At 41.1% G+C, this 27,827-nt stretch overlaps 1 protein-coding gene across 5 annotated transcripts; it reads left to right on the top strand.

Moving 5' to 3' along the window:
- The first annotated feature begins 11,871 nt into the window (after nt 1-11,871).
- sp3a (sp3a transcription factor) lies at nt 11,872-18,937 on the top strand. 5 transcript variants are annotated; one of them, XM_079463584.1, is made up of 8 exons: nt 11,872-11,996; nt 12,283-12,356; nt 12,494-12,601; nt 13,645-14,619; nt 14,907-15,111; nt 15,434-15,623; nt 16,008-16,204; nt 16,325-18,937. In XM_079463584.1, exons 2-8 carry the CDS (start codon nt 12,312-12,314, stop codon nt 16,642-16,644), a joined length of 2,040 nt encoding a protein of 679 aa, XP_079319710.1. In that variant the 5' UTR covers nt 11,872-11,996; nt 12,283-12,311; the 3' UTR covers nt 16,645-18,937. The 5 variants fall into 5 exon arrangements, with proteins under 5 accessions (XP_079319710.1, XP_079319712.1, XP_079319713.1 ...); XM_079463587.1 differs by having other exon boundaries at nt 11,878-11,996; nt 15,533-15,623; XM_079463586.1 differs by having other exon boundaries at nt 11,874-12,356; nt 15,533-15,623.
- The last annotated feature ends 8,890 nt before the right edge of the window (nt 18,938-27,827 follow it).

The raw sequence follows: 27,827 nt of genomic DNA, 5'->3' as shown, positions 1-27,827 counted from the left end.
CACACTGAAGAGGTTTTAATTTAAAGAACTGAACCAGGTGTGAGAACAAACCCCGACACAAAGGCCTCTACTAAACTGCAGAGATTTAACCTGAGATAAATTATACGGCTCATTGTTTACTCCAAACCCTTAAGGTATTGGAATATTTAAGTCACGCCTTATTATCACGTACATATAGCGTTAGATGGGCAAATTCATGCAAATGTCAACCTTAGGATGAAAAAATATGAAACGTTTTTACCAAAAGTTTTCACCATACTAATGTCAACATTTGGTGGTTAAAATACGCATGTGCAGTCTCTAAACGTTTTTAAAGCATTTTCTGTGTTTTTAAACTATCGTTTTCCGTCAGATAAGTGAATTATCACTCCATATTCCTCGTAAATTAGCTTTTTTATGGTCTACAAAGAGCAATCCCTTCTCCATTTGTTGGGTATTAGTGTTTCTGGTTTGTAAAGAAACTCGTGCTTAGACGGATGTTTTTCTGATGTCTGATCATCAGGGGTTTAGGACAATATAAACAGATGGTTTGAATACAAATAAATAGTTATGTAGAATGTCTCTTATATTTCAAGTTTTGACTGAAAATGTCACATCCATAACGCTGGAATTGCCCAGATCGCAAAATGTCAAAGTAAGTGGCATCTGCTCACAAATGACACTAAACCCGTTATCAGAACAAACTTTTTATTTATTTGTTGAAAAACGTTTATTTACTTTTATTGGTGAAAAAGATGTGAATACATTTTCACACAAGTTCACAAGTGTCTAGTTCATCAATAACATGAACACCAACGTTTGACAACGAGAAATTCTCAAAATTCTTTTTGTCTTTATTTTAGACGGTCAACTTAATATTTAAAACTGGTGAAACTGTACATTACGGTTTCCTTTGTAAAGCATTTATAAAGGTGTCATTAAGGAGTAATAACAATGCACCATTGCTAGATAGGTATGACTACATGGACTCAGTCTCACTATAACAGCCTGTTTTGCAATTAACATCATGATACTCATGAATCTGAATTTGAGTCAAATAAATAAGAATGAATACATTTATCAAGCGCTTATAACATGTTTGGTATTTTATCAGTCACCCTTTTTATTTAACTGCCATCACAATCTCACAGCAAAATCAGAACTATTTTACGACGTGGGTAATTTTGGCTAATTCGTATGAATGTGTACGATCTCATTCACACATTTTAGAATGATTTGCTTTCGCGCCAATGACTTTAGGGTAAGGGGTGTATTAACTTTCAGGTCAGTATTAACTTTTTCAAGCAATTGTACATACATTCATACGGAAAAGCCAGTAAAATAGTTTCAAATTCCTCTGAGGTCAATGGAATGATTTTTAATGCATTTGTAAATAAGTTATTACTCATTAATAAACACCTGTATAAATGCTTTACAAAGAGAGCATTGATGTAATGTTGACTAAGATCTTAAACGTTTGTGAAATGTTTAGAAAAGTGTGCTTGTGTTTGGTGTCTTATCTTTTACAGAAAGTGTGTCTTAATTCTCCAAATAGTTGGGTTACTTAAACTGATAAGGAAATTAGTTTAAAGTGTGAAAACATTCAATGACTGTGTAAACTGGAAGATGTTAAGTGATATTTGTGATGGATTAGATTAACCAGTAGCCTGAAGGAGCTTGAGTTAAATAAAGAGAGCCCTTTAACCCTTAAGAGCAGTAGCCTGAGGGATGTGACACATACAGGTTGTTGTCATAGTTGTAATCTCTAAATATTCTCCATTTGTCTCTATTCATCCAATTTATCCCATTTACACCTCCCTAAAGCAATCTTGCTCTAGGTTACTTTACCACCTAGTAAACAGATTGTGAAAATCAAACTAAACATGTTCACAGAAATTCACTTCCGCATATGTACCGTTACGTACCATAACTATCCATTGTTTCAGCATAAAGCTAATCTAATCTCTACAACATATACTCTTTCTTTCTGAGTTATATGAGGATAAAGGGTTGCCAGACAAATTAGTCTGCCAAACAGACACACACATCATGCGGAAAGTTCTGAGAGTTTGCTGGGCCTCCCGAGACCCCTCGGTGCGTCTCTTTATCCCTCCACTCCAGCGAAATGCTGTTTGTACGTATATGCATGCGTCTGACTTCTCCCAAGGCAGAAACCAGTGCTTTTTTATTTCAGCAGTGGGAATAGGGTGTCTGAATAGGCCAGCGTACGGCTATATCACATTATTAGTAATCATATCTGCTTAAGCCAAGCCTGCAGCTCCAGATGGCTGCTTTCAAGTGCAAATGAAGCAGTGAGACGAGGCCGCCTTTAATACGTACTCACGATTCACAAATAGCCATTGATTTTTTCTGTGTCCCCCTCCATCCAGCCAGTCTGCCGGCATTGAGCTCGGATTAAATGGTCTCCTGAGTCTTTAAAAGGAACATTGATTCTTCTAATTAATTGTGCGCCGTTCAGAAGCAGAATGCATAAACTCGATGGTATTTGCACTTCAAGTCAATTATTTTGAGTTCGGCCGGACAGGGAACAAACGGGCCCGACGTATACGAGGAGCTGATGGTAGTCATTTTGTTTCCTCGGGAAGGGTGAATGCTCTCAAATGAAAGAGAGTTATTTCCATTTTAGCTGTACGTCTGAATGGAAATCGACAGAGGAAGAGGTACGGTCGCCCGCTGGGAATTCAGAAGCGTTATGAATAACGCATGATGGACGTTTCCACGAGAGCGCGCGTGTTCGCGGCGCCGTGGAAACCTTCGGACTTGTTTTAACGTGTTGACAAATCCCGCTTTTCATACCTGTCATTATATTAAATGAAATATCTCAAAGGTAGTCCTACGAATTCACCTCACATAGGCCGGCCCGCATCATTTCGCCCACCTGAAAGAACGGCACGTGGTGAGAATTAGTCTAGAATTTTTGATAGCTACCTGCCAAATGGTGGCCCGGCACTGCATTATCCGTGTCCGTTCGCTCGGAGAGCCCCCAACGCCCCGGTGCGGGAGCGAAAGGTCCTCTCGACGCTGACAGCTTTGCTATTTAAGACGGGGATGTTCCTCTCCTCCAGATTGTAAGAGTGCTCGAAGAAGAGTATTACTCTCCTGATACTTCATTAATCTCCATCAAAGGCGGCGACACTGCCACGGCTGACAGCGGGGACAAAGCAGGGTGCTGCTCTCCTCCCAGCTCAGATAATGCGTGTTTTACAGTAGCCCAGATGTCCACACTCAATAAAACATTTGAGGGAATCAGCCGAGGTGTGTTTGGGGATGTCTGTATTGACTGGCTGCTGTGTGGAGACAGCGATATGGGGGCTGCTCGTCTCTGATTACAGAATTAAAAGAGTGGGCTGACAGAGCGACTGGCAGGCCGGGAGACGGGTATAATTGTATCTGTGGAGGGATTTGGATTTGACCAAAGTGTGGCATCCTGATTATCTCATGCGGGAAGAGCTGCACGACTGAAATGAGACACGGATTAACCTTTCTGTTTTCTCTTGCTCGAGTGTGGGGGGGAATAAACACTGTTGCTGTTATTTACATCAAATAATCGATTAACTTATTCAAGAATCATTTACCATGCTCATCACGACATACAGAATTTGGGTGAAATTCAGGAGTGTTTCTGGGTGTAAGATGAGCCAATGGCGAGAAGCCTCTATCCTTTCTGTCACTCATTACAAATATTTAAACATGAGTGTTATATTTTGTGTATAACTGTGATGTGAATATCAAGAGTTTACGTAGTCAATTATCAAGTACTGGAGATTTTATTCTGTTTATTGAAGTATAATATATATCTTATAGGCTCTTATCTTACGAAACATATCTTATGTTTCTCCCTAAAACTGCTTAGGCTAAATGAAAAGAGAAACTAAAGATACAAAGGGTGTCAAATGAATGTAGATTGTAGAGAGAAAACAATCTGGATTCGTCTAAATTTGATGACAAATGTTTGAGTTCATATTGCGATCTACAATAATATTGACTTTTCATTGCAGATTTGAGAAATCTGAGCTCGGTTAAGATCTCTTCTGAAACTCTAATGGAGACATTTTCTCAGGAGATGTATTTGAGACACTTAAGCAAGTCTCCATTAACTCTCCATTCAACCTTAGTTATATCTAAGAGAAATAACTAACATTTTCTTGTTGGAAGGTGTTTTCAAGTGAAATGTTTCCACCCAAACGTCTTCATAATATTCTGATCCCTGCTTTACAATGTGTCAAAATGTATATGTAACAAGTTCAATAAAAGGGAAGGAAGGAGAACATAAAACAGACTTTTAATTAATAAATTCAAACGTAAATAGACAGCCGGCAGCCACTTCACGGGCGACTGCCGGCGACACACACAAACCATAACATAAAGTCCAGGCCTGGTCCTCTCTCACTGACGGTCCGGTCGCTTGGGCTCTTATGCTCCCAATCTCCTCCGTGAGACGAGACATCGATTCCCGGCTCTCGTCTTGCCTACCTCACTACAGCATATTTCACATTGCTTCAAAAAGATCAAGCTCCATGACTTGCATGTGCAGAAGGTTAAAGTGAGTCGTTCTACTGAACAACTTTTTCGATGATGTCACATTTTATGTGTCTTAAAATATAAGAAATGAAATTAGTTTACCTTATTTCCTGTCTCATTTCTCCTTGCCTGGAGAACAACGCAGGAAAGAACTGGCGCATCTTACCCACACCTCCGGTTTGTGTGATGGAATGGCAATGAGGGTTTGATCGCATTCTCTGCAGGAGCTGGAAAAACACACACACACATGATAGGTTCCGCAGAGCATTTTCCTCGAACTCTCAGTCTGCAGAAAGACTGCATAAATTGACATCTTTTCTCGTATTTACGGGACAAAGTCTGTACTGATGTAGTGTAGTATAGTGTTCCTGCCTAAAATTGCACTCTCAGATATGGGAAAACAAAACCGTTCCTGTATTACTCTCTCTGTACTTCAAGGGGAGATTGAGTAGAAGATGTGTATGATAAAAAGAGAGAGATGATAGAATATTTTAAATTGTAGTACTTTACATGTTTTGATTGTAGGTCATGGAGCGGGATATTTTGGCTTGCTCAACGGGAAACTCTGAGAAAGCATGCATACTGATTTCTGTCTCTGATTTCCACCCCATGAAATCACACACACAATTCTCTTTGTGATTCCAACTATTTACTGTATTGATGGGAAAGAGAAGTACAGATTATGATCGAGCTTTTCATTTTTAAATCTTTGCTTATTTCAAGAATTTGCCTACAGTTCTGCAACATTGTGCTTTCTCAGTTCTTATTGGCTTGAAAATGAGTCAACTTAATGCAAGCAATGCAGAAATGCATAGAAAAATCTAAAACATTTTCACTTTTTGGGATCTCTGCAGTATTTTCTTTCAGGAACCACTGAGGTTTCACCCGTTAAGAAGTTCACAGAAAGATACAGTCAAAATTGTTGGCACCCCTGAAATTCTTCCAGAAAATCAAGTATTTCTCACAAAAAACTATTGCATTAACACATGTTTTGCTATACACATGTTTATACCCTTTGTGTGTATTGGAACAAAACCAAAAAAAGGAGGGAAAAAAGCAAATTTGACATAATGTACCACAAAACTCCAAAAATGACCTGGCCAAATTGTTGACACCCTTTCAAAATTGTGGATAAATAAGATTGTTTCATGCATGGGATGCTCCGTTAAACTCACCTGGGGCAAGTAACAGGTGTGGGCAATATAAAAATCACAGAAATAAAAGAAGAGAAGTTGACTTATTCTTTGCATTGTGTGTCTGTGTGTGCCACACTAAGCATGGACAACAGAAGGAGAAGAGAACTGTCCGAGGACTTGAGAACCATAATTGTGGAAAAATATCAACAGTCTCAAGGTTACAAGTCCATTTCCAGTGATCTAGATGTTCCTTTGTCCACTGTGCGCAACATTATCAAGAAGTTTGCAACCCATGACACCGTAGCTAATCTCCCTGTACGAGGACAGAAGAGAAAAATTGATAAAAGGTTGCAACGCAGGATAGTCCGGATGGTGGATAAGCAGCGCCAAACAAGTTCCAAAGAAATTCAAGCTGTCCTGCAGGCTCAGGGTACATCAGTGTCAGCGCGAACTATCCGTCAACATTTAAATGAAATTAAACGCTGTGGCAGGAGACCCAGGAGGACACCACTGCTGACACGGAGACATAAATAGCAAGACTACAGTTTGCCAAAATGTACTTGAGTAAGCCAAAATCCTTCTGGGAAAACGTCTTGTGGACAGATGAGACCAAAATAGAGCTTTTTGGTAAAGCACATCATTCTACTGTTTACCGAAAAACGGAATGACGTCTACAAAGAAAAGAACACAGTACCTACAGTCAAATATGGTGGAGGTTCAATGATGTTTTGGGGTTGTTTTGCTGCCTCTGGCACTGGGTGCCTGGACTGTGTGCAAGGCATAGTGAAATCTGAGGATTACCAAAGGATTTTGGGTCGCAATGTAGGGCCCAGTGTCAGAAAGCTGGGTTTGCGTCCGAGATCGTGGGTCTTCCAGCAGGACAATGACCCCAAACATACTTCAAAAAGCAGCACACAGAAATGGATGGCAACAAAGCGCTGGATAGTTCTGAAGTGGCCAGCAATGAGTCCAGATCTAAATCCCATTGCACACCTGTGGAGAGATCTTAAAATTGCTGTTGGGAAAAGGCGCCCTTCCAATATGAGAGACCTGGAGCAGTTTGCAAAGGAAGAGTGGTCCAAAATTCCGGGTGAGAGGTGTAAGAAGTTTATTGATTGTTATAGGAAGCGATTGATTTAAGTTATTATTCCCAAAGTGTGTGCAACCAAATATTAAGTTTAGGGTGCTAATAATTTTGTCCAGGTCATTTTTGGAGTTTTGTGGTACATTATGTCAAATTTGCTTTTTTCCCTCCTTGTTTTCATTTTGTTCTAATACACACAAAGGTAATAAATGTGTGTATAGCAAAACATATGTTAATGCAATACCTTTCTGTGAGAAAAACTTGATTTTCTGAACATATTTCAGGGGTGCCAACAATTTTGGCCATGACTGTATGTAGATGTCGGGTTTCTCCAACTCCCACGGCAAAGTTGCGCTTATGTTAGTCAAAGCTGTAAGCCATTATTGAGGCCAGTTTGTCAAAGCTAAATGAGTTAGGATGGAAAGTTGTTTTCTGCGGTTTGGCTACAGTGTTTTGTTTTGCATACAGGGACATTAACATTTCTGGAACAATAATAAAGTTATTTAGAACAACGCAGATGCACTTCATAATACAAAACATCAAAAAACTCATCTTGAGTGTCAACACGTCATTGCTCAGAGATGTCCGCAATTTAATGGCAACGAGGGAAGCCATTTGCAACTTTAGTGAATTAAATACACATCAGAGAGATTATGGTTGTGCTCTTCATTCTGGACGGCTTTCATTTTGATTTAGTCCTAACAGATTTGAAAAATGAACGGATTAAAGATATCAAAGTCTGATTAGTGGTTGGTTTTTGGTGCCTGTGCTACAAATGTTGTCATAGTCATCCGTCAGATGGTGCCACTCCGCCCGGAGGCAAAAACCACAATGGCACCACACCAACCATGACAGTGAGACGAAAGAACTGCACTCATAAAAGAATAAATCCTGCTGTTAAAAATCATACCAGAACAGCAATAAGCCAAAAATACAAACGAGATGGAGATGTCGTGAGATGGAGAGAAACAAACACATAAATTTACATGACAATTCAGCAAAAACAATGCATCAGAATAAAGATTATCCAATAAAGTTAAAGGAAAACAAAATGTTTTTTATTGGCATTATAAAAACTCATCAATGCTAGTTATTCCATAGAAAATACGGACTTCAAAGACCTCTGAGATTTCCGCCGATTTCTTTTCAAACACCTGTCACCCATGCATACGGCACAGTGCAAAAGTGAAATAAGTTGCAAAATAGGATTCAAGTTCACCTATATCATGTAGGTATTATGGGTTTTGATAAGGAATGGAAAGCAATGCAACTATTAAATTCTGCATATAGTCAAACTAAGAAAAGAAATAAGCTTTCAACCGCCTTTATTGTAAATATTAAGGTAGGTCCATTCAATCTGTCGCATGGAGTGGTTCGCTTGGCCTAATAAATACATTTAAAAAATTCAAAATGTTTAATTGAAAGTACATTCATGTTTATATCCTCTATTATAACATACATATTTTGTCCTGAATCAAAAGCGGAAAAGAACTTCTGGCTTACAAATGCATAGATCCTGTAATTCACACTTCTATATATATATATATATATATATATATATATATATATGGAGAAAAGCCAGTACTACTCATCAGCTAGAAATTAGCCAAGAAAAAACACACAAGAAGACTATGAAGCAGACTAGCAATCAGACTTGCAGACATGCATCAGATGAAAGCAGCATCTCAGTTCACTGGTGTCAGAGCATTATGAATGCAGGGTAATTCATCTGAATCTTTCCTTCGTCGTAACTACTTTGGTAGCTGCGTTTTTTCTTGCATGGCTAGACGTTTACATTTACATTTATTCATTTGGCAGACGCTTTTATCCAAAGCGACTTACAAGTAGTTTTTTACCGTGACACATTACTGCAGAGCAATCAGGGGTAAGGTGCCTTGCTCAGGGGCACTTCAGTCATGACCTGCTGGTACTGAGATTAGAACCAGCAACCTTCTGATCACAAGCTACAACTGACCATTTAGAAGCAAAAAGCAAAATTTTACCCTAATTGTCGCTGGTATTTTCTTTAAACATAAGCCCAAGCTGGTAGCGCAGTATGAATCTCTGTCAGTGTCCGAATGGAGGTCCCTTCCCTCATGTGTCATTGAGAAACATTTGATATTCCGGCCACAGACTTTCCTGTGGTGCCATTTTGAAGCTTCCCCATTGAGGTTCCATTTACCCAGGCCACCGGGAGCCTCCAGCCGGGCGGACTCTCTCCATGCGGTCCCTTGCACTGCAGATCGGCCCCAGCAAGCGGCTTCTCCAATATGTTAATACGACAATTTCAGAAACAACTCATATTCACGCTGTAAGCAGGCCCGGCTATTTTCACCCCAGTAGACGGAGAGCTTGTCTCACCTCTGTGCTTTACAAAACGCCCGCAAATTACAGAATTTTTTCTCTGCGAACGAGACATGCAGATTTCCGAAAGGTCATGAATAACAGGATTTATATTTTATGCTTTTGAAACACCTTGTAGCCTCAGTTTTGAGATGCGTTTAACTAACTTTCGACTAGTTTCTCAACCCCCGATTTTGAGTCAAATTTGTACACGCTATGCATAAATAATTTTTCTTGAAGACTGTACTTCTATCTTTGAAGTGTACTTCTATCGCTTGAATTAGTTTTTACAGCACTGGCTCTCAACTTGTAGGTCATGTCCCAAAAATATGCAGAGAATCACATAGCAAATGATATGGCCGTGTCACTTTTATGTTGTTGACATCCAATACACACATTTTAACTTACTCATACATTTGGTGCAAATACACTTGTGAAGTGATTCTCCACTTGATGCAATATCTGTGTCCTGAAGTACCACTGTAACTTGTGCACATCCCACCCTGGGGCCAGATCAATGAACGACACCAATACAACCCCATACATGTTGAAAGTTCTTGTTCAACGATCTCCCCACTAGACTGTTCTTTGGTTTGCAAGCCAATTTGTCACCTCGCCCGAAAACACATCCTTTCACGCACAAGACAAAATCTCAAAGCAATTAACTTATTGTGTAGTACCTCAATCTAAAGATATGAGATTAGATACGTGCGGCATTGTACAACAGCTGCGTTTTGCCTTTCCATTTGAGTGTGGGAGTCTTTGTGAGGTAGATTGTGGATAAGGCAGCGCGGGGTACGGCAGAAGAGCGAGAGCCACAGATGTGGGCCTTTCTAAAGGCTCTGTCTGCCAGCCTGTGTTTACCTGACACTCAGATTGACAGCGGAGTGATTGGAAATATCCCCCACTCACTGATGCGAGCCCCTGAGTGCAAGGAAAGTGCTTTTGTAGTCTGGCTGTAATGGCCCAAGTTTGAATTGAAGGTTGAAGGAAAACGCTTCTCTCTGGTCACTCTCAGGGAGGAGCTGACACTGTGGCAACGATGCAGAGAACAGCGAGTCTTAGATCGGGAACGCAGCTGAGAGTGCAGAATGTTTCTGGGCTGTTATCTCAATGCAATCTTACTAATCTCTCTGCGTTTATAAAAGCAACGCCAGTGCTACAGACAAAGTTCTGAGACTTTTGTCTCCTAGACATCTAGGACGATGCAAAGTGATTTTTCTTTCTATAGGATCTTGGTGGGAGCTTATTGAAACAACTTCCAATAAGTTTTTTTTTTCCTCTCAAACTCTCTGGTGAATAACAAAACAATCTGCCGAATTTGCCCCCCAGACAGTCTAATTTACTCAGTTAATTTCCTCATTCTGTGCTGTTGAAATCCCTTGGCGCATTATGAATCAGAGAGGCATAGGTACGTCAGTTGTCAAAGTTAGTATGCTTTTGTTTTTCTTTTTTTACACCATGACAAAGTGATTCCTGGATGTTCTTTATCACACGATCCGTCACTAAAGGCCCAATATTTTTTTTTTATATTATTTTATATTTAGCACTCTAAGACAATAAAGAAAATTCTGTCATCATTTACTAAATATATTTTATAGAAAGTTGGTAACTGAACAACACTGGCACCTGTTCTCCTCTATTGTACGGATGCAAAACCAATGCAAGTGAATGGGTTCAAGTAAACAACATTCTTGTCATACAGGTTTGAACCGAATGTTAATGAAGACATAATCTTTATTGTTGGGAGAACTATCGCTTCAATATTTCTAAAGAGCCTTGCATTTAACAGTGCTTGACCAACATATCAATCCCACGAGGCCCCCCAAAACCCCTTCTCACACGTTTACAATGGTTTCTTTATTTAGAAAACAATTACACTGAGACATTTTAACCGTTTGCTACAAGTGTTATGTTTTCATGACTGTAGTTTTTACAATATGGAATGATAATTAAACCATAAAAATGATATAAATAGGCATGCACACCACATACAGTACATGCAGTATAATAAGAAAATAAGTGTGACAAAAATGACTTTATAAAATTAATATATTTCTATCATATTCTGTAAATGCTGGAATGTACTTCACTTCATTGAAGGGACATCATTTCATTATGCCACTTGTTATTTTGCCCTTACATCTTTGGAATAACTAGGAAGACTATTGTATTTGTGTTTAAGAAATATTAAACAAACAAACACACAAACAACACAGACCAGTGTTATTCCAATGATATCTCCGCCACATCCTCCAAACAGATTCTTCTGCATTCCACTTAAATAATTGCATATCATTAATCATTTGAGCAAACCTTGACAGAGCTGAAGTGGCTCTTACTTTTAACCACAAATCTCTTAATAGATGATTATAAAATTGTAAGGCAAAGAGAAATGATATGTCGCCGGTTTCCCCTGCAGCCCCCCCCCCTTCTCTGTTTCCTGCTTGCCTGAAAAAAAAACAAGAGCCCAAAGTGACCTATTAAATATTCTTGCAATATATGTAAAGAAAAAAACACGTCTAACAAATTAAACATTTTCGGTATTATAAAAATACGGGTATACGGTTTAAATAAACATTTTAAAAAAAGCAAAACAAATAGTTCAATAGTTGTGCGTGCAGAAGGAAAGCGCGTTCACGCCTCCAACGGCCAAAACTTCAGTTACGGACAGGATCGGCGAGGGACAGGAAATAATCCGGTTAAAATGACAGACGTCACACACGGCCAATTAACAGGCGCGCTCTGAAACGCGAGCACCAATCAGAGCATGGCTGAAGGGCGGGACTTCCTGTCGGTGACGCGGTGGCGAAGTGGAAGCCCCGCCGTCAATCAAACTAGGAAAAAAACAAACCGGACTAAAGCGAACGCAGGCACCGATTAAAATAACCATGCTCGGAGTGTAATACAACGTAAATATCAGCGTTTTAAAAAAATCAATTAATGACCGGTACGCAGATGTTTTAGGAGCGCGGGAATGGCTGCTTTGAATCTTTGTGCAGACTCTGTGTATGCTAAGCTAGGCTAAGCTAAAGCTAGCTGGCGGGTAAATATGCGAGGTCAAGATCCGCGGATAAATAGCTCGAATTAGAAATAAAGCAACTGCACGTTCCCGTTGGCATACGCGAGGCTGTTTGCACGGCAACCGTGCACGGAGGACGGAGTCTAACGGCTTGTTTGTTGTTCTGTGTGTATTAGCGCTTTAAGGGCCAGTGAAAGCGGGAGTGATGGCGGACAGCAGTAGCGCTCAGGACTGCAGCGGCGTGGAGCAGGTCAGCCCAATCAAACCCTCTTCGGTCTTATTCTCTAATGCATGTGCTTTCTTGTAGTTTTGAGTTTGTTCGGTTTAAAAACACTGGTACTTCCTGTGTGGCCACCCCTTTACATTGTTAAACCCGCCCCTCATCAGGACGGCCAGCCCTCGCCTCTCGCCCTGCTTGCCGCCACCTGCACCGGCCTCGGTTCGCCCGCCCCCGGGGGAGAGAACGGGGCGAACTCTAATAGTGCTGCAGGAGTGGTAAGTCACCAACTACTCGTATAACACTTTTACTTAAATGCGTAAGTTATTCCTCAAACTCAAGAACCGTTCCGGGTTCGGTCCAAGTAAACGAGAAAGATCACTTAAAAACGTTTGTCATTATCCAGCCCCATTTTGTTTCAGTCCTGTATGACTTCCTTGCCGTTGTGGCACACTCAGATTGCAGATTGTTATGGACAATTGCCCCAGTCTGCATTCATTTTCATGTGAAATGGTAACGTGTGCTTATATTCTTGGCAGAAATTCACTATGAAGTAAAGTCACTGTGAATTTACCACTAATTATATGAACTCATTTATGTAAAGAAGAATTAAAATCACATTTACATTAAGCAGTTATAAGGGGTATTCGCAATCTTTAAAAAGTAAAAATTCAGTAGCAGTACCAGCTTTGATAGCTTTGAGGTGGAGTAACTTTTGTGGGACATCATTCCTGTGGGTTTAGTTTGTTGCATGTTAACAATAGGTTGTGTACTTTCGTAGTCTTCAAGCAAAGTGTATGTCATTTACATTTATTTATTTGGCAGACGCTTTTATCCAAAGCGACTTACAAGTATGTTACCAGCTTTTCTAGTTTTACACTGTCATGGTTGGAATATTGAATCATTGCTAAATACATTCTGTGAGATGAAGTCTTTAATAATTATTTCATATGGAAATCAACAGAACAGATGCTGAAGTTGCATTGAACCTAGATTATTCCCTGAACACATGGGACCATGTAATGATGTAATATTACGGTAGGCTTTAGTGAACTACCAGGTGCATTTTTTTTCCAACGTGTTTTATAAATAAGTAGGAATAAAACCACAAACAATTTTAGCTATAGATACAATAACATAAAATGAATACAAACGAAGTTATACACTTCACATTTTCAAAAATGTTATTACACAACAAGTGTTGATTGAGGGCAACTACGTAACTGGGTTTATAAGATAACATTGACATCTTTTTAACCTAGAAGCTCCTTGTTTCCATCCTTGTTCGTCCTCTGTGAACACGCCTGTTTTCCCCCCGTAGAACGCAGACATCACCATGCAGTTAACAGGGTCGTCTGACAGGTGGGAGGCAGTAAAGGACGATTCCGGTGTCTTGCATCTCCCCGGCACGGGTATCGTCACGTCCAACGGGCAGTACGTTCTTCCTCTCCAGAGCCTGCAGGGTCTCCAGAACCAGTCCATCTTACTAACATCAGGGACAGACGCGTCCACCGGCACAGTGCCTAACATCCAGTACCAAGTGATCCCTCAGGTGCAGACAGCCGACGGACAGCTGGGTTTCTCTGCCTCTGTGGCGCAGGACGCCTCGGGGCAGATCCAAATCCTACCCGACGGGACTCAGACCATCAGTGTCACGGGAGCTGGGGACGTTCTTAGCAACAGTCAGAACCTCATGACCCAGTCCGGCCAAGTGCACCAGATCCCACAGGTTTCTCTGGGAAGTTCTGCCTTCAACAGTCAAGGTCAGATGGTCACGAACGTGCCTCTGGGTTTGCCTGGGAACATTACCTTTGTGCCCATAAACAGCGTCGATCTGGACTCTCTTGGACTCTCGGGGGCCCAGGCGATAGCCACCAGCGTCACAGCCGATGGACAACTGATCATGACCAATCAGGGCATCGAGAATTCGGAGGGCTCTGAAAAAGCGGGACGCCATCAGCAGACGCTCAACTCTAATGACATGTTCGTGCCTACCACGTCTTCTGCATCCTCGCAGCAGCAGGCCAGCACTATAGATGGCACGGGTGTGCTGACGCAGCCGACGGCGGGAGAACAGGGCGACGGAACGGGCTACCTCAGTCAGGGTGCGGTGCAGGTGTCGGCAGGACAGCAAGTGGTCCAGCTGCAGCAGATGCACTTGCAGAGCGGTGACGGTCAGGTGTCCGCTCAATCCCAACAAACCCTGCAAAACATTCAGCTCATCAACCCCGGTACCTTCCTCATCCAGGCCCAAACGGTCACGCCGTCAGGACAGATACAGTGGCAGACCTTCCAGGTATGATTAAGAACCATTTACATTCTTCCTCGAATGTGGAAGGAACACTAAATTGAAATGCTAAAAGACCAGACATAGCAAGAACACCTGATTCATTGACACATGACACTTGGTTGTTTTTAATTCATTCGTAACAGATATGACTTACTCGCTGAACAAGTTACACCAATTAGCATACCCCATTTAGTTTTGTCCCTATGCTGTTAAGCCATTAACAGATTTTTAGTAGTTAAACTGCACTGTCCCACTGTTACCCAAACAACTTCGTTCCCATTTTATACCCGCAGGTCCAAGGAGTTCAGAATCTTCAGAACCTTCAGCTCCAGACGGCTCAAACTCAGCAAATCACTCTGGCCCCAGTGCAGACGCTCTCTCTGGGTCAGGGCGGTACACAGGTCAGCCTGACGTCAGGACAGATTCCTAACCTGCAGTCGGTGACTTTGAATTCAGTGGGACAGTTCCAGCAGTCTGAGGACACTGACAGCACCGGAGGTACGCCTGCAGATGACTGAGAAATGCTTCTCCTTTAGAAATAAGAAATATATGATTTAAAGATATGAAATTAAGATTTTGGTCTTGATTGCGACGTGAAAGCCAAGAGCTAAGTAACTTTGATAGACGTCATTTTCTATTCAGTGCTCTGATGAGGTCAGTCATGACAGAGGTATATGATCAAGAATAGCCAAATGTGTGTATGTATGTGGTCCCTCTAAAGAAAGGGCACCTGTAAAACGATCGGGAGATGATGTTCTTGAAGTCCAGCAGTAAGAGTTCAGTTTTGTTAGTGTAACTCTGATCATACTATACTCTATAGATATTCAAATTAAGGAGGAGCCTGATTCGGAGGAGTGGCCTCTGGACAGTAGCTCTACGCTGAATGCCAATGACCTCTCTCACCTTCGTGTTCGTTTAGTGGAGGAGGAGATGGAGGGCTTGAGCCAGGAGGGCAAACGGCTGCGCAGGGTCGCCTGCACCTGCCCCAACTGCAAAGAGGGAGGTGGGAGGTGAGATGTTTTTTTACACAGTTTGCATTTTGACATTATGCCGTTTCTTTCACCGGGCTAAAGCAGTAAGACATCTGGTTTTTGGATCTTGCTCACTCATGCATTCACGTGTGATGAAACATGGGCGAGTTGGACAATTTTAGGCGGCTGCAAAACTGTTAAAGGGGACGCTACCAAAAACAATTGAGATTGAACGCATTAAAGAGGCTCCTGTACATTATTATGAGTAGTCTGTTTTACAGTTTCTACTAAATAAATAAAGTTCCACTGGACATTACGGTTTTAGCCTGTTTATCAGCCTCAGTTTTCTTGGTTGTTTAATTGTTTATCGTTAGATGTGTTTAATATACTTTTGTTCTGACTACATTTTCTAATGTGTTGCAGGGGGTCTAACATGGGCAAGAAGAAGCAGCATGTGTGTCATATAGTCGGTTGTGGAAAGGTGTATGGAAAGACGTCTCACTTGCGAGCTCACCTGCGCTGGCACTCGGGGGAAAGACCCTTTGTCTGCACCTGGATGTTTTGTGGGAAAAGGTTCACACGCAGCGATGAATTACAGCGACACAGGAGAACGCACACCGGTACTATCAACCTCTCTCTCACACACACACACACAGTAGTTCGTGCTTTTCTGTCTTCAGCACTTTTACAGAGCCTACTTGCATCTACTTACGTTTTTTGTGGTGTGCCCTCTGTGATAGGAGAGAAGAAGTTTGTTTGTTCGGAGTGTTCGAAGAGATTCATGCGCAGCGATCACCTGGCCAAGCACATAAAGACGCACCAGAATAAGAAGGTAGGGGGCGGAACTGTGGTGGGCAGCGTGGGCGGGACCGTGTCCTCCGAGAGCATCATCACGGCGGGGGGTACCACGCTCATCCTCACCAACATCCAGCCGGGCACCATGCAGGGCCTGGCCACCGTCAATGCTACGGTCAACACCTCAGGCTCACAGGAGCAGCTGGGTACAGCGGAGATTCCTCTGCAGTTAGTCTCCGTGTCCGCCGGGGACATGGCCGAGTGATCACATCGCCGGATGTGGCGCAGAGATGGGAAGATGTTCACAGGAGGAACCGCTGCTTTGGGATGCAACTTGAACGTACTGTCGGACTGCTAAGGTTCCGTCTCTTCCTGTAAGATGTCACATCCTCTGCTACGGCCTCAGACTTCATACATCACTCACGCATATACTTTGCTTTTATACCTTTACATATTTACCCTTCTTTACGTAAATATGTACATTTACGTGAATGCATATATACACACATATATATATTTTACAAATATAGAGTTATTGGGGGTTTTGGTCATCTTTTTATGGGGAAGCATTATTTCTTTTCACATACAACACTGAAATGCCTTATCTTGTATTATAAGCTGTCGTGTACAAAGCTAAAGTTCTTCAGGGGTGTTTTAAGCACCTTTTTCAGTATGTACTTGTTGGTATGGGGTTTAATCATGTTGTATAAAGAATGCAGGAGCGGTGGGTAACTGGTGGCTAATGTTCAAGTTCACAGAAAAAAATGTCATTAATTACAAACCCTCATGTTGCACCAAACCTGTATGCATTTTTATAAATGCAAACATCTTTATCGCACCTTCCAACAATAACAAGAATAACACGAAGACAAAAAGTATTCTGAAAAATGGTGCTTGAAGTAACTGTGTGTGAGGGACAGGCTGAACATGTTCCCAGTCCCGGTTTGCATCTATTCATGAAATATTACACGTCATTGGTGTAAATGTTGCTCCAAACATAGATTATCAGTGGAAAGCATTTGTGTCAAATTTTAGACTGGAGCTTGACAGATACGTGGACTTTGCATTGTCATGTGTGGATAAGGTCCTTGTTGATCCTATGTTTTGTGTGTCCTTGATCAAATCGACAGCATACAGGTCTGAGACAATATGAGGGTGAATACGTGATGAATGTTTTCTTTTTGAGGTGAACTTAAATGTAGTTTAACTCTAGGTCATAAGTGACATTAGTGGTGTACGTTTTCAAATGTGGATAAATATAAGACAGGAAGGATTGACTCTGAAGTTTAGCATTGTGCTGTTGGGAGTTGTGAAAAAGTCCAGCTGTGTCTTTATAATGTCTCCTGAGAATGGGGTCTTATTTGATCTAGTTTTATTTTGTGTAGGGTATCCCAGGCCCAATAAATGGGGAACATAAACAATCATGTAATTAAAAACATTTTATGTATCGTTATTCTCAAACCGGTCGATCAGATCTTTAGGATGCATTTGTTGCAAATTAAGTCTTTTTCAGCAAAAAATGATATTTATATACAGTGTAATCTGGGTTTTTTTGTGTATACAACTGCTTTTCTAAGGACAAACTACCTTTGGCTTCACTTTTTTAAAAACTGTATGAGTCAAGAATTGTTTATATGAAATGAATTGGTTTGTAGCTTGCCAAATTCATCTTTATTCACACCCTTTGATACCATGCGAGAGTGGAGAAACTGTTCTTTTATGTTAATGTGCAGACTTGTGTTTCAGGACCAAAAGAGCAGCTCTGGCATAATTCTACCTGAGCTGTGGAAAATACTGGCAGACTGTAAATCAACCAAATGCATTGTGGGACAGTATCTGAACAGTTGAGGGGCCTCGTGTTTTGAGAAGTCACATCACTTCCTAACTGTGATGATGTAGGAAGTCTGTTCGTGGTGATGTGTTTTTTTTTTTGTTTGTTTTTTAACTCTGTCTGCTTACCGTAGCCATGTTGAGGCTCTGACGCCTTAACATCGTCATCCTCAAAGGAGAATTATTCTTGTACTATGAGTTTGATCATCGAATATTTTGTGAAGAGATTGCAGGTTTTGTACTACTGCAGGTTGTCTGAGAGAGGCACTCATTGCTCTCTGTTCATGTAAAAGTTTGGCTTTCATTTGGTACTGTACAATTTATTCTCCTCTTATCTGTTATTTTTTTCCTTCAGCTAATTATGATTGAGTACTGTTGCCAATTTTAGTAATACGTTTTTATACCTCCCATAGCCAACAAGTTCGTAAACTATATCTCATTTCATATGGTTTGATTGACAAGACCCAGCAGGCAAACGACACCAACTGAAACACTATTTGGTTTTCTGATTATAAAAGGCATGGTCTTCTGTCACAATGATCCGGATTGCATTTTTACTACGTTTTCCTAGTTTGTGATGTCTAATTTGATTTTATTCACTATAAATAGCATCTTATGTCACTTTTATAATTATTATTTGGTCTTTTCTCCAAGAAAGCTTCATGCTATTGTACAATGCCCACTTTTGAGGGCAGCTGTTTATTTCACACTAAAAGGACTAAACAATCCTCGGGTTGTCAGGTGTCTTATTTTGACCGTATAATAAAACAAGTGTACTGTAGAAGTGTGTACTTTAGTTGGTCACCTGACCTGCGTGTGTAAAGTCCAGCAGATGTCACTGCAGCAGCGGCAGGGCCAGTGGACAATCCCGCTGACCAGTTCCTGTGACTCTAAATGAATTTGGATTCCTTTCTGACAGAGTCGGTGTTGAAATATTTATTAAAGAGAGAGCATCCACCTACTGTTTTTCGCTTTTAAATTGCATTTGGAAACATGTTTATTCTTGGACCTGCTCGAGTGTGAAAGTCATTCCCTTTTTTTTCATTTTCAATTTGGAAATATACTTACAGCAATTTCCTCTTTGAGGAGGTTTACAACTACGCCACATTTTATGATCAGAGAGTGTTTTTCTTTTCTCTGAATGCTAAATCAAACTGTGTGGAAATTGAATTGCGTGACAACGCGGTTGTGGTTAAAATGTATATTATAGAAAAGTGTGCATTTCTTAAGTCCGGTTGTTTAAGTACTTAAATGCATCGTAGGCCTACTTTAGGTCATAAAAAGGGACAAATATATGTTGTAAATACAAAAACATCCCATGTCTCAATTAATATAGTATGCACTATTATGATGTTTATGAACTGCTGTGTTTATCACTGCACGATGTTTTTAACTCATGATCTTTGGTTTGGATGAACATCTCTTGTATTTTTGTCATCATGAAAAGCGTGTCCACTGAAATCTCTTTTCGCCGAATCAATGTGAAAAGCACATGCTGGTGAATTTGAGTCGATGTGCTCCAGAAATCCGGCCAAAACAGACTCTATTAGCGCTCATACGGAGCCGTCCGTTTCTTGCCACCTTTCATTTGCATAATTTAATGAATTCGATTCATTGTAATGCAATACGGAGAGCACGGCGAACATGAAATGACAGTTTGAGTTAATGAAATGTGTTAACGGTATCATCATTTACTTGTATGTTAATTAGTCCAATTAATTTCCAGCGCGCGCTAATCTGAATATTGTAATAGCGCGTCTTAAGTCAGGTGGAGAGAGGTGCGCGCGGGGTCCATGAATCATCAGATCCTCACCTTTCCGCCAAATGAGTCGAGCCATTACCGCCGCTTACCCAGAATTCCCCGTCGGCCCTCCACACGGCGGAGACGCACACGTGGCCACTCACCTTTGTGCTCGAGCGGTTTACACTGATGGGTGACTTTTGTCTGGATGACTTCTTTCTGATCTCCGCTCCTTCTGATGGAAAGAAAAAAGGCCGGGAAGTGATATATTCCTGTAAAAGCAGCGGATCGATGCGATTCCCGCCGTGTGTCCACACTACAGCACCGATAAGTGAAATCGCTCTGGTGTGGATGGAGGACTTTCTGCCGGAGCGCTCAGATAACAGCTGTCGCGTGTCCGTGGCTTCGGTTGCGTGGATCAAACTATCTGTCATTGATCCGTTATGTTGTGACAGTTCGTGTTTAAAGTTTTGTCAACTGTTTCCGAAGCCAAAACTCTCAGGCAGGCCAGAGAGCTTTTCAAATGAAAATGGCAGAATTAGGTTAGAACTTCGGTTTAATAACCTTAAACATTAACCGCACATACGATCGACATACTTTACAACAATCGCTTCTTGAGTTTTCCTAAACTTTATTTTGTTGACATTATTGCTTTACAAAGCAGCATTCCACTATTGTTTAACTTTTTTATTGATTAATTTAAGAAACGAAAGGAGGTCTTGTAGCCTTCAAAAGTAAAAGATTATCACAAGAAAAGGAATATGGTAATTTTTTTAAATGCCAAGTGTGGGTTACTTGGAGAGATACAATTGCAGAGATCATGGTGTAAAATCCTAAATTGTGCGTATGCATAGCCAAGAACATATATGTGGTTTGAACATATTCACTTTTGAATAAAAAAAAACCCTGAGATGTTCAAAGTTGATAAAACGTGTGTAAATCAGACCCCTACAAATAGGATGACATGAGAATTCACTGCCCAGAAAATGAGTTATGACTCTCAAAAATGTCCTCAAGGCTAGCCAAGAAACATGCATTTGTGCATGATTGTGTCATGAGAAATTATGAACTCTGAAGTTATAGGCCTACTTAAAAAGAAGCAATCTACATTTTGATTGAATAAAAACAAATTAGCAAATCAAACAAAATGAATTATTATTTCATATATGTTGAGAATCTGTTTTTTTAATGGGTAAAAGCTTAAAATACAGCCAATTATAGCATCATAAAAGACATGGATGGATGATGGAACGAATCAGTCAAAAAAGTTCAATATTTTCTTGCCTTTTCTTGTTTACTCAACTTTTGAATAAGTAGTTCATTGATATAAACTGATATTGTCTTTGTAATAAAAAACGGAAAATCAGTTGAACCAACTTGAAACTTTGCGAGTTCACCCAACTATGGATTTAAATCCACCCAACCCAAAATATGAAGTTTTCTTATATTATTTTTTGATAAACATACTCCAAAATAAGTTTAGTGAAGACCGACTATAACAGTGGTTTAGTAACTGCTCAAGCAGTCTGTGTTGAATCCACTTTCAGAGATGGAAGTATAGGCTCATGCACTTAGACCTCAACACCAGAAACACAAACATTACTCATGGTGACAATCATAAAACATCATTCATCAAAAAACAACTCGATACAACCGGCAACTAAGCTTTTTCAAGGACAACTGCAGGAATGACGTTAGCAAATACTAAAACAGGAATCTTTTTTTAAAGATTTGATTCAAAACCTCACAAAATATGCCACAGTGCTTGCTTGGGAACCTTTCTGTTTTTTGAGTTTACATAATTTGGTAAGTTTTAGACAAAAACTTGAGTATCTAAATCCAGTCAGCAAAATAATCTTTGTAAGCAACACGCTGTGGACGAATTTTGTTCAGTACACACAGAATAGTATATTGTCTCCTCCTACAAAAAATATTTGTTGAAGTAACGTAGTTACCTTTGTTAGATGAGCATGATTAAGTTGGATTATTAAAGTGTATAGAACCATTCTGATCCATGTTTTCAGAACAAATCAAAAGCCAGCTAAATTCTCCCCTGATGCATATCAGAGCGTATATAATATTAGTACCTTACTGTTTACGGATGTGTACAATGTAAATAATGCTGTTAGAATATTGTGCTTGTACCAAACAAAGCCTGACCCACTTGTTGGTCTAAACCGATGAAATGGTCAAAAAGTAAAACCGAGTATGTTTAAAAGTAAAAGCATTGGAGTGGTTGCAATTTAGCATGTGATGCGTGACGGTGTGTGTCATTTCAAGTTTTCTCTTTCATCTGCGGGCTGTTTGTGGTTTGATGTGCCAAATGGCTCTTTGTCCAACACTTAGAATTAGAGTAATTGGACCTGAGCTCTGCTTTTTTTCAATTCATGTGCAAAATACACAAATAAGAAAACCATAAAGATCTGGTAGGCCAGGAGAAAGCACACAGACCAATAACACAAAGGCATTTTCAGCCGCATTTGTGACACAATTTGATATTCCTGAAAGAAAGGGCTGTGAGAGAAACGGGACCATAATGAGAACAGTTTGCAGAAATGGTTTGTTTTATTATATTTACTATGGGATATAGCACATTTCAAAAAGCCAGAGGTTTCATCTTGGTCTCTTCCATTTACTCTAACTGCCTCCCTCCCTCGCTTTTGCTCTCTCTTCTGGCGCTTTTGAGGTGGTTAAATATGAGACGGTAATTTCCTAAAATGGCCACTATTCAATGAGACTGAAAGAGCAACAACTTTGCGAGGAGGGTCTTAAGAAGCGTTCTGAGAGCTGTATTCATGTGCCATGTGCTCTGTGTTCATTCAGCCACTTTGTGCTATTCACACACATTTTTACCCATGGTGTCTCTCAGCTCAGTAAATGTGTTGATATGGAGGCCTAATGTAGATTCACATGTCTGACGTGAGAATCCCTGCCATATCTGAACATCGCAATCTTATATTTAAAACACGGCCTTGTTACGTGATCCGATATAAATGAATAAATAAAGCGAAGTATAGTTAAACAGCACCTCCATTTATAATAACTGTGGCTCATAATTCAATGAATCTTTGGTTACGGCAACAGTCATCGTTTCACCATCTACTATGCTATACTTTTATTTTTCTGTGTCTGCAGCCTAGTGTCACATCACAGTTCAAGATATAGTTGCCACCAACAATCAAAAGCCTATCAGACATCCCAAAGCCAAAATCTTCGAAGGAAGGTCTTCGTATTAGGGGGCTATATTTGCAATCCCTTCAAGAAGGTATCTCAATCATCACAATTTGCACATATGCATCATCACATATTTTAAAAGGAAAGATGCACCGATATATCTGCCAATAATCGGCTATTGTCCGATAGTTTAAAAAACATGATTAGGGCCGATATATCCTAGTACTATGTTTGCTTAAAGATAGCGTCATGATCCCTCACTGATTGATTCAGGCTTTTTTTGTTTGAGAGTTTGTTTCTCCTCTAAGTGTCTTTAGAGAGAGTTCTCTGCATTCATCGCACATGCGTGTCCTTGATCAACCGCAGAACTGGCGTACGCTGAAGCCGATCGCTTTCAGCGGGCTAGTAGACTCAGCATGGACCAACTCAATAACCTGATATTCCCACAGGCTGAATATGGCCAATTTTGCTGTAGGTCAATGATTTCTCCCCCTTTTCTTCAAAGCAGAGACAATTGAGTGACCTCACCCCATAGTGCCAGCTAGGCTCAAGGGTGTGCGAGAGAGAAAGAATAACTCATAGAAACTCTGTGATGCAAGTGTTGTATGTGTAAGGGTTGGTCTCAATGTGGTAGGCTACCTGTGGAGGTTGAGACAAGGTGGGTATTATGCAAACGATGCTCCCGCAGTCCCAGAATGCTTTGCTCTGTATTGTCTCTGCCTGAAAGATTCCTGCCATTATTTGTAATCTGCATTAAACTGCGGTGTTCGGGTGGACACAAGATTGAGCGATCCGCAATTCGAAAAAGAGGGAGGGGGGAAGAACGAAAGCACCCTGGGCTGCAATTGCGTGATATGTTTTGCTCAGGCCAAGAGGTGTGTTCTATTCACAGGGTCTAATTAGGTGCTTTCTTGTTTCAGAGGAAATTACAGGTTTTGTATCTCTCTACTCTACCAGGGAGGAACATTTAAATAGTTTATTCTTTGTCATCATTGTTTGCTTAAGAGTTGTTTAAGCGATACTTTGATGCAGACATCGTTTTAAAGAGCACATTTCGGTTTGTTCGATTCCGGAATACTTTGTTTTACTGCTTTAGTGGTGTTTGGCAAGCATCGCTATTCCTTTCTTATTTAGGGTTAGGGACGTGAACAAACCTTTTACTTGACTATTGACAAAACAAAACTATTACCTGAGAGGTAAGGGTGCTATTTTCGGAGTGATCGAAAGGGTTTTCACCGTGCCAAGATGAAAAAAATAGCAACAACCCTAAACATCTTAAACCTTATTAAAGAGACTTTGGGTGGTTGTTTTGCAAGTATCTGGCAACCACTCGGAACACCCTGGCAACACCGCATAGCACAGTTTTGCATAGGCAGACATTTCTCACATCTTCTTCAGACAAAGTAAACGTCACCTTTTTTGGTAAAACATAATTTGCAAAAGCAAACAGTTGACCAAAATCAGTTTTTTGCCAAACATGTGCAGCTCATATATGTATGTAGTTATTTTCCATATTGCATTTACAGTCCCTCTGAAAGCTAAATTTTTTCACTTCCCCCTCAAAGTGAAATTGCGAGTGCCTCAGAAACTATTCACTCAAAGACAGCGAGAATTTCTGCCAACAAGAAGAAGAGCGGAAATCGTCTCAGTTTTGTGGAAATGTACATTAAACGGTGTCAACCTCTGAATCGAAGGAGGTCGGGACAAGGTCCCCATGGCGACAGTTGCCGGGAGAACCCATTGAAAGAAATGAAAACTAACCCCTTGCCTTTAGAATGGCAGGTGGCCGAAAGCTCTCCAGATCTCCCGTCACGTCTTTGGCAACGTTGACACGGGTAATGTCCGTGAGGCAGTACCATTCATACGGAGGACGATGTACATATCATTTCCCTGGCTGACTGATTGAAGACTGTAATCTGGACAGAAGACTTTCTCGTTTTGATTACAGTCGTCCATCCAGCAGGAGAAAACGCTGCACAGCGGCCTCCTCGGCGCTCGTGCGACACCATCAGCTTCTTCAGAGCTGCCCCATGGGCCAGAACAATCTCCATCCCATTTGTGCTCAGGGAACACGTCGCTCGGGTCTGTCTGCGAATGACAGACACATACAGATTCATTTGACTCCCAAGGTCGTTGCGTTTCACGCAACCAAAAGAAAGATGTGGAAACTTAAAAAACACCTCTTTCTTTTGAGACGTGAGTCTGAAGAGCACCTGTGATTACTGAATAGGCCTCTTTAAGGGACTGACCCCGACGACGGTCCGTGCCCGCTCCAGACTGCTGAAAATGCCAGAGAGTAAGTGGATGGAAGAAAGGGTGTTTTACATGAAGGAACACTTTTCTTCTGAAAGCCCGTCTCGCACACAATTCCCTCGTCTCGTCCGCGCGCAACCCCCAAGATCGAATCTATTTTCTCCAAGATGTTCGGTCTACTCCCTCCCGCTGTTGTGGGCTTATCTCTCGCATTAGGCCGGTCTCTAAATGGGCGAGATTTCAGTGTTGACAGTCGCTTGCTGCTCAGCAGACAGGCTGTAGCGCATTAGCACACGTTCCTTAGCACATTAGCGTGTACCCGAGGGAGAAGTGGGTTCAAGATGATTGCCCTCTCTTACACGCGTTACTGCTCTTATACAGCGTTAGACCTGCCATCATTACCGCTTTGCGGCGGTTCCCACAGCAACTGGAAGCCGAGCATTAGCAGGTGTCGCTTTGGTGTGAGGTGAACCTGTCAGGCTGGGTTGGGACGTTGCACAGAGTCGATAGAAAGTAAATGTTTTGCTTTGAAGTTTTACAAATCCTTCATTCAAGTTGTTAAGATTCTTGCATATTGTTTACCCCTCAATCATTCCTGCTATGGGCAGTTGATGCATATCATGCCACTGGACTTTTTCAACATTAAGCTTTCAGTCAACTAAACACGAGTGTGTAAGAGAAGTTGTGTGTCACAGAAATAAAACACAGGAGTGCAGTTTTGTGAGATAACAGGACTGCCGTAAGGTTATGCGCAGAAAAATGGATGTTCACAATGGCTCCTTATCCATAATCAACACCAACATTAAATAAACGGCAAAGCCATTGTTTTATTTGATACCCATCCATCAAGTTATCGTTCAGATATCCTCCACATATACTTGATGAAGCGTCCTCCCAAATTCTTTATTCTTGTAAAGTAAGCATCAAATTAGTTTTTGACTCATCTTGTTTTTTTCCCTCCCTCAGTTTATCTCGTCAAGTCTTCTCCTCCTCCCACCCTCGTCTCTCTCCTTGTTTTTCTCCTCTAAATGAACAGCTTGAGAAATAAAGCAGAGGAACTTTACATTGTGCCGGAGAGGGGGGTGAAAATTACGGGCAGTGTCAGATAATTGAGCTTGTCTTAAGAGACGCGCTAATAACAGCCACAGATGCGGAAGCCGTGTCAGTCTGTGAACGCGCTGACAGACTCTCACTGTCGCTGATGAGCTGCGTAGGGGAAATCGTTCCATGCAAACAGCTTCGTTATTACGATCTGGCAAGCGCCGCGCATGTGTGTACCCAATTCAGCTTGAACTGACAGAATCCGATTGACCGGGACACATTCATGCCCTTTATTCTCTTTATACTCGCCAACAATGCAGATAATTACTGCGGCAAGAAAATTCTATTTTCAGTTTTCGCTGCGTGCAGTTGGTAGGGGGGACAATGTGGGCGCTGTCACCGGGAGCATTTCTGTGTCTGATGAAATTGGCCCAGTCACTATTTACTCACAGTGGGTGAATGTTTCAATCTCAGACAGCCTCCTACATTTCCTGCCTACCTCACGAACGTGCGAATCTCCGCCGAACCTTCTACAGACGTTCAACGCAAAGAGACCCATCTTGTTGTCTAATAGCCGAGATCTGATTAGAAATATTGTGTCCCCCTGTAACACTATCATCAAACCATTAGTTGTCAACATTTTGCTGATTTGGCGGCAGTGTGTCCTTTGACCTGGCCTGTTCAAACTGGCTTTTACATTAAAGCAAGTACTTAAAGCAACACTTTGTAGTTTTTTACCTTAAAATAATGTCTCTTATTCACTGATTCAAGTGGTAGAACAACTCTTAACTGGACAACTACAACCAAACTCTGTAAGCTATACACATCCCGCCCATCGCCTGCCTGCTGAAGATGGTTTCTAAACAATGTTTCTGCATTCGCCGGTTTCAACAGCTAAATAAATTCACTTGTATTGCGCTGTCCTCTGGAGAGCTTATACGGGGACATCATTTACAACCCTGGTAACAGACAATTGCGCTTCTCAACCACATGGGGAGTCGTGAGGAAAAGTTCTAAAGTGTTCCTTTAAAAACCAAAAATACAATGGTGGACTACTCCACATTTTCCTGACATTCAGCCACTTTATAGACCAGGATCACTTGTAGGAATAAACTTACTTGATTGTTAGTCCAGGCAAAATTCCTCAATGAATTTGCCATTTTGATTGTTTGTATGTTGAACATTGTGTATGTACACAGACATGGTGGTTTTTGCCAAGTCACATCGCCAACTACTGGTTTGGCATCCATAATGCAGTATTTTAGGACCTTGTTGAACAGACGAACAAACGCGAAGTAAAATATTTTTAGTACATTGTTGCCTAATCATATCCTTAGACTTCTGGAATGAAAAAGTGTTTGGTTTCTGTACTTTCTGTACTTGTCCTTTTAAGTGTACGTCTTTTTTAT

Source organism: Barbatula barbatula (genome assembly GCF_947034865.1).
Source record: "Barbatula barbatula genome assembly, chromosome: 9".
Classification (NCBI taxonomy): Eukaryota; Metazoa; Chordata; class Actinopteri; order Cypriniformes; family Nemacheilidae; genus Barbatula; species Barbatula barbatula.
Note: the sequence above shows the minus strand (reverse complement) of the source record. Positions and strands in the feature narration are given on the sequence as shown.

Coding starts and splice junctions, on each gene's coding strand:
- sp3a (XM_079463583.1), top strand. CDS start 12,398: ATGTGCTTTCTTGTAGTTTTGAGTTTGTTCGGTTTAAAAACACTGGTA. Junction 14,620..14,906: donor TACAGTGGCAGACCTTCCAG/GTATGATTAAGA, acceptor TTATACCCGCAG/GTCCAAGGAGTTCAGAATCT. Junction 15,624..16,007: donor TGCAAAGAGGGAGGTGGGAG/GTGAGATGTTTT, acceptor AATGTGTTGCAG/GGGGTCTAACATGGGCAAGA.